Source organism: Schistocerca cancellata, chromosome 4, assembly GCF_023864275.1.
Source record: "Schistocerca cancellata isolate TAMUIC-IGC-003103 chromosome 4, iqSchCanc2.1, whole genome shotgun sequence".
Lineage (NCBI taxonomy): Eukaryota > Metazoa > Arthropoda > Insecta > Orthoptera > Acrididae > Schistocerca > Schistocerca cancellata.
Window position 1 is genome coordinate 728,250,579 of NC_064629.1, and position 12,498 is coordinate 728,263,076.

The 12,498-nt window shown below is 39.2% G+C and overlaps 1 protein-coding gene across 2 annotated transcripts in view; it reads right to left on the reverse strand.

Moving 5' to 3' along the window:
* Nucleotides 1-12,498, reverse strand: part of LOC126183802 (ubiquitin-conjugating enzyme E2-17 kDa) — a 93,367-nt gene that overhangs the window by 65,424 nt on the left and 15,445 nt on the right. For both annotated transcript variants that reach the window (XM_049926043.1, XM_049926044.1), the window contains exon 2: nt 8,280-8,360. In XM_049926043.1, the coding sequence (XP_049782000.1) occupies nt 8,280-8,360 (81 nt within the window). The remainder of the gene's footprint in view (nt 1-8,279; nt 8,361-12,498) is intronic.

The following is a 12,498-nucleotide window of genomic DNA, read 5'->3' on the forward strand; positions in this document are numbered from 1 at the left end:
GAAGGAAAAGGCAAACTGCAACAGCTTGGAGGTGGGTAGTCAGGGAGACGGGTTAACTACAATCATCATCTTGTATGAGCAGCATGACTCCCACATGAGATGGAATGCCATCCTCAGAGGGAAGATCAAAACAGGCCGTGAAAAATGCGGGAGCTCAAAGCCGCGGTGAGGATGTGATTTTATTTCCTGGAGGTAAAGAACAAGTGGACGCTGCAAATCTAAGAGCAGCCGTAAATTCTCTTTGTTGGATCAAAGATTGTGAATGTTCCATTGGAAGAGAATCGTGACAAGGAAAAAAATGAAGGGGAGGCTGCCGAATGCCAGCCTTTGAAGACTCGCTGCTACAGGGCACAGAGGCAGGAGGATCCTGCTCCATAAGGTCTACAGAAGCGCCGGCATTCTTCTGTCGGTGCCTGTGGAGTCCAGGGCAGAAAAATGGTTAGTGGTGCGCACCAGTGACATGGAGATCAGGTGGGCGAGGGTATCACGTGGCGACACCATCAAAGAGGATCTGCAAGTCAGCGAGGGGAAGACTGCATTTTTTGGCTTCTTAGAGCCTTTCTGGTTGGCAGAGGAAGACTCAGATGTTGGGTGGCTGGAGAGGCATAGGAAGTCTTCACGGGAGCATTACTTCTGTCCTTTCTGGGCTGCCAGTTGTTTAGCAGGTGACTGCCCCATGAGGCCAAAGTCTGGTGGCGCATTCCACAACTGAAGGAGGAGATGGGGACACTACCATGATGCTCGGCAATTTCACAAGTGTGATGCTAAATTTGAGGTTGCATATCTGCGTAGTCATGTCATCTGTGGAGTGAGGTGTAGCAAGAACAGTATTGTAGGTGCCAGATGGTAGAACGCAGGGCTTCCAACTAGCCAACAACTTGCAAGTGACCAAATAAGGCACTTTTTCCTTCACCCATATCTCCTGTACAGCCCACTCATGGGACAATCGTGGGAGGCGGCAGCATGGTTGCCATTTCAGGTCATGCAGCAGAAGGTAGGAGGAGGAGGCAGATAATTGCCCTTGTGAGCATCCCTATGACAGGTTACAAATTTGGCTGGGTGTAGGCAGGATTCTCGAGTGTGACTGTAACAATGACACTGGTAGCAGCGCATTGAGTTTGGAATATACAGTCTGACTGTGATAATTTCATAACCTACTTTGATCTTTGATGGAAGAAGCACTCTATATCAAAAGTAAGAAAAAGAATGCATGTGGACCCTAAGGAGCCATCAACTTTTTTCATCACCCGATGAACTGCAATGACACCCTCATCAGAAAGTTACATTTGAATTTCTGCCTCGGTCAGACTATCGAGCAGCCTAGTGTAAATAACATCACAGGAAGACTTCAGCATTCAATGGGCCTCGACACAAACAGGATAGCCATGGAGGAGTGAAGCTACAAGCAGTAATTGTGCTTCAGAATCAGAACTATAGTGTGCGTCATTTATGTTGGCGGCCGAGTTTAGGTTCGTTCTGCGCATCTGATGTCACAAAACACAGTCAGCCAATGAACAGAGAACGACGTTGCCAGATCTGGACTGCAGTGCAGAGCATGGACGAGTGTCTTCAGTTTTAGAAACGTTCAGTCATAAATAAAGTAATAGAACAAAAGCAATGTCTTGATAGCAGACTTTCTTTTATAGAAAGTTTGGAAAAAGCATTCTTTATACCAACTGCTTCATATTCTATTAATTAATTAAATCAAACAGCAATAAGACTCCTAATTCAGGCGATAGCAAGGAAAGGTGTTTGTATCAATCTCACGAACCGCTTTTTCGCAATAAAGATCAGCGGTAATTGTTTATTTCCTATTTTACTTCGACGAAGCATGAGTAATTCATAGTCAAACCAACAGTGTTTGTCAGTATTTTGTATGACGTGTTAGAGTCCTCATGGCGTTCTGTACTTAGGCGAGCTGCGTTAGCCTAACGGTTAAGGTGTTGAGCTTCTACGCGAAAGGTTACGAGTTCAAACCTTGTGCGGTGCTTAATATTTTCATTATTTAAAAACAATATTGAAGTGCCTTACTTCACGAATTATATTCGTTTGAATGCACTTTTTTAAAATTTCTATTGCTTTGTCTCTTCATTAACCATTTCGCTGCTGCAGACACATGCTACCCGCATTCCACGCTGTGTGCGATTTTGTCATCACTGCACTGCTCACCTGTGCAGACACATGCTGTTCCCACTGCTTTGACACACTTATCATTCAATTTCACAAAAACTATTTGGTCCAAAAACTTTATTTTTACACGTCTTCTTGAGTGATACTTTCCTCCCATAAATGACTTAATTTTGTTTCGATGTTCAATGCAGTTATTATGCAGCATTAAATGTAGTAAACCATTGCACGAAATTTTGAAGAGTTTGCAGAGGTAAAAGTCCACAGCGTATACTTTCCGTATGGTCGATTTTAGTTGCCACAGTGTTGAGAATGAAATGTGGACAAGATACCTAAATTTCATATAAAATTTACTGTATAACAATATCTCATTTAATTTAAGTACCACATAGGTGTCATATGTAATATTGAAAAATATTCAGTCTTTCGCGACTGTAATAAAAGTTTTATTTACACTGGACGCGTTTGGATTTATTTTAAAGCACTTCAATCAATGAAAGGTATGGCACATACACAATGGTACTCATGTTCTCTTTCTTGTTTTTGTTCCACAGTCGCAGTTTTACCAATGGTATTGAAATATATTCCTCTTCCGCAACTGTAATAAGCGACTTATTTAGACCAGACGCGTTTCTCTCTTTTGAAGCATATTCAGTGGACAGTATTTTGTCTCCTCCACTGCCAAGTCACCTTTCGTAGTTTTGTGCTGCAGTAACACAATATTCAACGTTTGTGTTGGCTGAACAGTGTTTTAGCAAATAAATGTTGTTGTGTGTGCCACACACAAAAATTATATTTGACATGGCTCAGAGCACTTCACTGATAGACAGTATATTCAAGTCCTAATGTTTTTGTAAGTCCACAGTTTTGTTTAATGTATTTTGTCTACTTCCTTTTGATTGATTGAAGTGCTTTAAAATTAAGGCCAAAATTGCCCAGTGTAAATAAAACTTTTGTTACAGTTGCGAAAGATGGAATATTTTTCAATATTACATATGACACATATGTGGTACTTAAATTAAATGAGATTGTTATACAGTAAATTTTATAAGAAATTTAGGTATCTTGTCCACATTTCATTCTCAACATTGTGGCAACTAAAATCGACCATACGGAAAGTATACTCTATGGACTTTTACCTCTGCAAACTCTTCAAAATTTTGTGCAATGGTTTACTATATTTAATGCTGCATAATAACTGCGTTGAACATCGAAACAAAATTAAGTCATTTATGGGGGGAAGGTATCAGTCAAGAAGATGTGTAAAAATCAAATTTTTGGGCCAAATAGTTTTTGCAGAATCGAATGATAAGAGTGTCAAAGCAGTGGGAACACCATGTGTCTGCACAGGCGAGCAGTGCAGTGACAAAATCGTGCACAGCGCGGAATGCAGGGGGGCACGTCTTTGTAGCAGTGAAAGGGTTAATGCGGCGTGGTGGTTTTACTTCATGAACTGCGTGTTCCCCCCTAAACATATCTTGCGAACTATGCTATACTATGGCGCTGCTTCTCTTGGCGCGTGCGTCGTGTGCAACTGGCAACGCAGCAATCTCCCGTGTCTGGGCGGGCATGCGCGAGCCGCCAAGATAAAAGAATTGAACTATAGTCTATAAAAGCAAAGTGCCACTGCATAAACGAGTGCAAGATTTCACACTGCCAGCAACTGCATCAACACCTTTCTGAATAATAAATGGATTTACCATAGCGAAAGACTTACAGTCTTCAGTACATGAAACCACGAGGAACTGTTGTGCAGCTGGAAGGGTCTTTCAATCATTAGCCTCTTTCCATTTATATTTACATTTTGTAGCTGGTGGCTGAAGATCATTGGCTCATTGCAAGAAAATCCCCATATTTGCCAGCATCTCCAGTGGTGCACTCCTTCCAACTGGTGGCCGCCTTCAGAAGGGGGGCACACCCACCTTAGGTAATTGTTCACACCTCAGGTCACACATCCTGACCACCAGACAGAGGGACCAATCGGCAATTTGGGAAGGTAGCAGCTCAGGTAATCACCCCTCCCTGGCCTGGCCTGTACCAGGGGGTACACACGGACCCTATCTGTCAACCCGGGGCTGGGAATTACACATTACTCAGTCACCTGTTATGTGTCACATGGGCGAGTTGGCCTTCAGGAGCACACAGAGAGGAAGAAGAAAAAGAGGGACCTCAAACACCTAAGTGGAAGGAGGACAGAAGAAGATGAATGAAGAAAGAAAAAAGGAATGAAAAACAATGGACAGTATTCCGATATTGACTACTGAAACTGCAGAATACATTTCCAAAAACAGTCCAGCCATGTTCCCCAAGGGAGAGGAAAAGAACAGCAAGAGGATAGACATGCAGCATGGAAGGAAAAAGATGCTGAAGCCCCATTGGGGGTGGGGGTGGGGGTGGGGTGGGAGGGGGGGGGGATGTCCCAGGGTGACAGACATCTACACCTTGGCAAGCATAGGGACCTAGCAGTTCAAGCATCAGAAGTGTGATCCTTGTGTTGTCAAGAAGCTCTAAAGCAAAAGTACAAAATGACCCCACCATGTCGGATTGGCTACTGCATTGTCTTTTAAGCAAATAGATGAGTCTGTGCAGTTATTGTGTGCAGAATGTCAACAACATTGTAGGCAGTAAGCGCTAATTAGTGTTCTGAGCCAGTTGGTCCAAACTACAGAAAAAAATTTTCAAAATGGTTGTCAAACCCAGAAAAGAGACCAAAATTACTTAGCCAAAAAATGATGCAAGGAAAATAAATGAAGATGTCAACAAAGGAAAGCAGAACCTATGGAAATAGCCAGGTCAACATCAAAGGCTGCCACCAGCAGAAAGAAAGAGAAGAAAGGATAGTCAGAGATGGGATATTGTAGCATAAGAAATGAATTAGGTGCTGCAATAGCTTTGGGCCCCATGCTCGCATTGCATGTATTAACGAAATAGTTGTGAGCCTCCTAAAGGGATCAAAGAAAGTAAACAAAGGTAATGGAGTGTAGCCTAAGTCATGCAGTGGTGAGGGTATTAGAAAAGGCAATGGGAGATTAAAAATAGCAGACAAGTTTTGCTATTTAGGCCCACATATTCCCAAATTTGTTTTAAATATGTTGCAGAAGTTTCACTGGGACACCCTTACAAATCCTCCATTACGCCCCCATGTGGTTTCCATATTTTTGGGGCCTTGAAGAAAGACATTCGCAGTTGTCTATTTGCTTTGGACAAACAGGCACATTCTTGGGTACACTCATGGTTCCATACATAGCTGTAAACATTTCTTGTGAAGGTACTGACCAACTTGTCTTACACCGAGATAAATTTATCAACAGATAAATTTCATTTTAGTCTGTTTTATCTTGAAAATATTTGTTTCAATCATGAACAAGTATGAAAATTTTAAATTTTAATGAAAATATGCCCGTGTATGAAACAACATTAATGTCCAAGCCAGAGAATGAAAAATTGTCACAAATTTGAAGACTATCAGACAGTGCCCCAGCAGTATTGTCAGCTTCAAAAGCACATTTACTGTCTACAGTGTTGTTTCTAAAGAAGGTCACTTCTTGTTCATTAACACACAGCATTAAAAGTCTTCCTACATACTGCTTAATTGACTTTTTGGTTGCAAATTAACCAACAACAAAGGAAACCATATGAATTTCTTTCTTTTATTCACCTATTTGACACCTGACTTCATAATTTACAGTGTGATCGGGAATCACTGTTGTAATTTTCCTTAAAACAAAGTTGAACACAAAATAACTTTTGGCAATGGAATGCTCTTTCTAAATTATTGTGTAATCAGATACTGTATGAATATCATGAAAATCTGCATCAAATAAGGAGTGAAGTTCAAGTTTATCCTTAGAACTAAATGTTGCCAAACTTGATTTTCTTTCTCTATTTTAGACAACCTCATAAAAGGACACTGTGTTTACAGCCTGATATTTTCCACCCAAAACTGTATGCCATACCATTCATGTGAATACACCACCAGCTCATTCAGCAATGCCTTTCCTCACGAACTCACTACCATGATATATAACTTTATTATAATATTGAATGTTATCACTTTAACCACACTAGGGTTTATTCTTCATTGAAGAACTATTTTAAAAATGACACATAACCTAACAAATATCAAACATTTATTAAGAGACAGAATTTTTTAACTTCTTTTGTTTATAAAAGTTTTTAAATTTAAGAAAATAGTAACTTGAAGCTGATTAAAATTAGGGAATAATTAACCTTTCTCAGAGTTCCTTCAAATAATCTTTTAAGCTGTGATGGGACAAGTTACAAAAAATTGATTTGAAAGTTAAAGTTCTGGATCACTGATTATTTAGTTAGTATACAATTTTCCCCATTTGTTTTGTACTTGCAAATCATATTTGCATCAACAATGTCTTTAATATTTTCCATTAATACAAACTTATTTGTTTTATTGTGACAGGATGGGACAGTAAAATTTACATTTTTGGTTGTGTTAAAATGCATGTTTTCATTAGAGCTCAACAATGAAATTTTACCTGTTAGTAATAAAAGCACTACAGAATTTTTAAAAACAAAAATGCACAAAATTGACTAGAACATACTGTAGAAAACTTTCCTTCTGAAACTGTTATTCAAGGGCTTGCCTTCTTACCAGCGGATACCTGGATCTGCATCACCAATTACAAAGAAATTACGGTGTTTTCATGTGTAACTCTTTTGCAACAACTTTACCTGCAGTAGTTAAGGATTAAAAGTTTTTTTTATGAGTCTAGTTTCACTTTTGGTGGAATGGCCCAAAAAGCGTCCACTGATAGGATAAGAATATGATTTGATTCTTATCTATTGCCAGAAGATCATGCCTTGCACTAATCCCCAACTGTCTCCTTGGTTATGAAATTTTGTTCAACTGAGAAAAAACAACAATATTAGTATTTCTGTGATGTGGTAAAGACAAAAAAAGCTCACTGCACAACATAAAAAAGGATGTTAATGTGGGTCCAAGATAATAATGTATTTATGATTGTAATCTGTAATCCTTTGACATTTTCAGGCATACTTCCTAATGACTAAGTGGTCAGTATCAGTTAAAAGTGGAACTGAAAGGAACCATCCCAGCATCATCCTTCACTGACGCAGGAAAATCCACAGTAAACCTGAATGTGGATAGTTGGAATGAGATTTGAACATCACTCCTCCCAACTGTGAGACTCGCGTTTAACCACATCCCCTGCTCATTTGTTACAGTAAGATTATATGACATACTGGTCTTGCTGAAACATCCACCCACAGGTAAGCCGGGAGCAGAAGGCCTTGGACCAGACAATAGGCTCACAAACCTTACCAGTGTATTAAAAGTTAGACTGGTATGATTAAAGTACAATAAGTTGAAACTGGCAGCAGTCTCCACTTTATCATCATCCGCTGTATGTGACAAGTTTTGTTATTAAGACTGGAAGAAGAACAAGACACTGCAAAATCGTGCACAAATAAGAAGAATTCTACAAGACCTTTCATGCTACTGATCGCAAACAACAAAAAGTTACTATCACACACAAAAGTGAGAACTGAGCAATCTACTCCTCTTGCTAAAAACTGACTGACAATATGTCACCTACACAATATTAAAACAAAAAGAAATCATGTGGAAAATAGTGAGACACTGCCTCTCAAGATTTTGGGAGGGCTGTCGGTTGGCCAACTTAGTAATTTTCTCGATATGACTGGAAATATGTTAGCCATATCCTGGATGGTGTCTTGTTCAAACACAGCCAACTGACTGAAAACATGCGCTAAAAACCCATCTGAAAGGCTGTCTTATGGAGGTTATTCTATCTAGTAAATACATTCAGACTGGGAACTGGAAACTATAGCACATACATGTGGCCTCCTCCTCCTCCTCCTCCTCCTCCTCACCAGTATCAACAACAGTGTAATATCAAAATGACAGATTTTAATCAAACACACTGTCTAGCTGAAGTGCACAACATCTCAGTGTTTAAAACTGAGACACATACGCATTATGGTTCCCTAGCCCGTGAACAGGTTTAAATTTAACTTGATAGCATACTGAGTGCACTAAAATTTCCATGTTCATCAGTTTATCCTTAGAAACACATTCTAATTTTAAAAAAGGAAAAGTTTATGGTGATTGGTCTTCATTAACTGAACAAACTTACCCAAATATAACAGCATTCCAGATCAATATATTATTGTCAGTTGGAGCTCCACTTACACCAGTGGGAGGATCTTCCTGTAATCTGAAATACAAGAACAACGAACGTTAAGAGCTTTATTGAACATAGTAAGTAGCCCCCCCTCCCCAACCCAGAGTCAGAGTCAGAGTCAGAGTCAGAATGACACAGCTGCTGCATTGTTAACTCTCCATTTAATCTTTATTACTCCAAACAATATGCATATTAACCGTTTTGATTGTAAGCAATCTTAAAGGATACGATGGATTTATCAGGGAACAGACTGAATTTGGAATAAAATATGTTGCACGGCAGAGATAAACTTAAAAAGAATACCTTAAATTTGGTATGGGCTGACGTGACAGGCATTTTTACAGCTAACACAACGCAAGTTTCATCTATATGTCTCTGTTTTCACCACACACCACTGCATATCCCTGACCTTCAAATCACATCTATACTGCTAATAGACTATCCTAAAACCCAGTACCATTTGCCAATTGCATATGTAACAGCTTCCTGGGGCAACAAATATCCGACTTTCAGTTTTTCAAATAATTATTGATCTAATTTAAGAATTTAAAATGCTATCATAATCAACTCATAAAAGGAATACTCTTATGTTAAAAGTTCAACACAATAAGTGTTACAGTTAGAAACAGTGCAATTGCTTTGAGGAAAATTCAGACTTTATTCATCCAGTATTTGAGAATGAGCGCATTTAACGACTTCCAACAGACTTCACGGATAATTCCAAACCATTTCTAAGTTTTTTCTCATTTACATGCTTAACATCAAACATTTAACGCATTAACTCATTTGTAAAGTAATCAGATGTTTGAACTTGTTTTACATGTGGTACCTCAATTCTGTACAGAATCTGGGATTTATTAGTATCTTTCTTATGCAGAGAAACAGCAACGACTATTATCACTTCCATCATAAGTCACAAACACCCATTTGATTTATGTTGCTTACTCTTTTATGCAACTTCACCTTCTCAACCTTGTTTGTAAACTGAATGAGTACCTAATAGACTACAGTCAATGCTAGTATAAAGAGACAAACAAATACACAAGATACTTTTTGCTTACAATCACCAAACTTCATGTGCTCATTAGAGATGAATTAGTATAATAAATATGCTATCATTGGTAATAAATTTTGCTACAGAAATCTCATTAAATTTCCACACAGAAATGCCACAAGGCCAGTAACCACAAAATCTTTGTGTATTAGAATCCTTTATCAAGGATGAAGTTATTGTTGAATTAGCCCAATTACAGAACATTCTTCTAGCTTGCCACTTTCCTGAAGGACAGTACCTTTATCTGGCATCTTTGCATCTGCATGTAAAATCTAGTTTGATACCTATTTATTTATACTTGGGTTACAGATAACTGCTTTATATATACTTGCACACAATTTTTTTCTTGAAAATTCTCTCTTACCAAGCATAAATTTATGCAGAAATACTGAATCTGCCAATACCATACCTATACTTGGGCCAATGACGTCATAAATCTGGCAGACACACCACTCATTTAAATGAAATATTCATGAAATATATGCCATAACAAGAACTACAGTTATTCTCATGATATCACATTCATTAACTCTGTCAACTAAGACCTCGGGGCTGCACTATAGAGTAGCCTTTCATGAAAAAAATTTATGTTCAAAAAATTTATGTCCGCTCTGCACATATGACACCACATCCTACAACGTAACTGTGTTACAGGGCAAATCTGACACCTGGCATTGTAGGGGTCAACCAACCCACATATTCTTATATACCTGTGTCATGCCAAATTATATTTTGAACTTATGTAGGATCCAATGACTTCACAGAGAAACTACAGCATGCACCAATGTGCTATTAGCCACCAGTAAGTTTTCTTGTACCTATCCACCGATATTGTTGGTAATCCATCAACAACTATAATGAAGCAGAGAAATTAAAATGACATTTAACAGGCAGCAAAGAGCACATCAGGGAAGTGACAGAAAAAGGTCAAAACATTGTGTCTGACCGTAAAAGTCTCTCTCTCTCTCTCTCTCTCTCTCTCTCTCTCTCTCTCTCTCTCTGTCTGTCTGTCTGTCTGTCTGTCTCTCTCTCTCTCTCTCTCTCTCTCTCTCTCTCTCTCTCTCTCTGTGTGTGTGTGTGTGTGTGTGTGTGTGTGTGTGTGTGTGTGTGTGTGTGTGTGTGTGTGTGTGTGTGTGTTTTCAAAGTTACTAACCAGGAAAATCAAATATCACCAAGGCAAAAAACATTCTTACTAAAAAATTAACTCATTATCACAGTATCACTTTGAAACAGGCATATGAAGACCCGTTTTCAAATCGGGTATTCTTTTGGTCACATTATACAGTCTCAACTGTGTCCAGTTGTTGTAACCATTTTTCATGTAAAATAACTATCAATCTACCAGGCCTAAATCTGAGGAAATAATGACACACTGACAATCCTCTGGCTATCTCCCTGATGTACTCACTTTCAACAATATTCCCTCAGGAAATAATCTCAGCATAAGTATAGGATCTCAAATTCACAGTGCCTTGGTGGAAACATATCTTGGGATGGAAAACACCTATTTACTATAATCACAAATGAGTGGGCGCATTAACTGAATTAAATTAGTGGAGTATCAGAAATGATGCTATTAATTCACATGATTTTTATATTAATCTTAACAATTAATAATTGTTCAATGAAAAAATTATACACAACAACATTTCAAATGTATTTTTCACTTCTGAATTAGTGACAGTCCATTATAGCGCAATCTTAACCCCTCATACTCTGACAAGTCCAACTCATGGAAACAAATGAGGACCAAACATAAGCATCACAGGTCACACGCGTGGATGAAAGTCTTGGCCAAACTTCTTTTTTTATATGTCAGATAAGACTCTATTCAATATGCACATTATTGAAAAACAATACACAATTAGAGGAAGGAAACGTATGTTTATTGCCAAATAAATACAGTAGAGGTAATGTTAAAAACTATTCGATTACCGGACTACAAAACATGATTGCTTGGTTGAATGGTTGGTTTAAAAGAGAGGGGGGGGGGGGGGGGGGCAGGGGAAGGGGGGGGAGACCAAACTGCTAGATCATTGGTCCCTCGTTCCAATTAAAATAATTCCATAAGGATGGGAGTAAAATAATCGAGACATACAAAAAACAGCTGGAAGAAAGGAGAAAACCACAAGAATGACAGGACAACAAACACTAAAATCGGACAAGCAAACCACAGAGACATACAAGAAACATGTAGAAGAGCTCGAAACAAGAGAGCAGATTACCATGGCTGGCTGACTGTGGGAATAAAATTGAGAAGCCAGCCACTCCGCAACACATTAAAACCTCCACCCTAAAATCACTAGGGTGGAGGATACAGTGAAACAAAGGACATGCGCTACAACTTAGATCAAATGATAAAACCCACCCCCACAAATAAAACATAAAACTAAAGCTGCTGTTGAGGCATTGTTGCCCAACACCGAAGGTATGGTGCTGGGAAAGTTAAAAGTCTGCCGCAGAGCGGCTAAAAGTGGGCAGTCGAGCAAGAGGTGGACGACTGTCTTGGTGAGCCACACGCACACCAAGGTGGGTCCTCGCAATGGAGGAGGTAACCATGCGTTAGCCATGTATGGCCAATGTGAAGCCGACAGAGGACAACTGATTCCCTGTGAGAGGATCGCGTGTAAGACTTCCACACATTTGTAGTCTCCTTACCCCGTAACTTGGTACACCTGGGTCCTAGGGATCCGAGAGAAATTTACGTTTTCTAGCACTGCAATGTGTGCAGCAGCACTGACTTACACTCCTATGTACTCTTCCAGCATTCAGTTGGCTACCAGCCCACAGCAATGTCACAGGTGTGTCTTGGCTAGTTTTGTACCTATAAAAGCACATGGATCCCAAGGACCCAGTTGTACCTGCAGTGAAAGTTTTTTTCCTTAACAGTACTTGCAATGTTTCGGATTTATTGTACCAGATTTCATAAAAATGAGTGAGGAAGATATCATCAATACTGTGAACGAACCAGTGGGCAGTGATATTGACGATATAAGTGGAAGTGACAGCGACTGTGAAACTAGTGAACATGCACATGAAAGTGATGAAAGTGCTGACGACAGCAATGAAGGGCAATCTACAGGTAATTATATCTATGGGAGGAATAGATTCAAATGG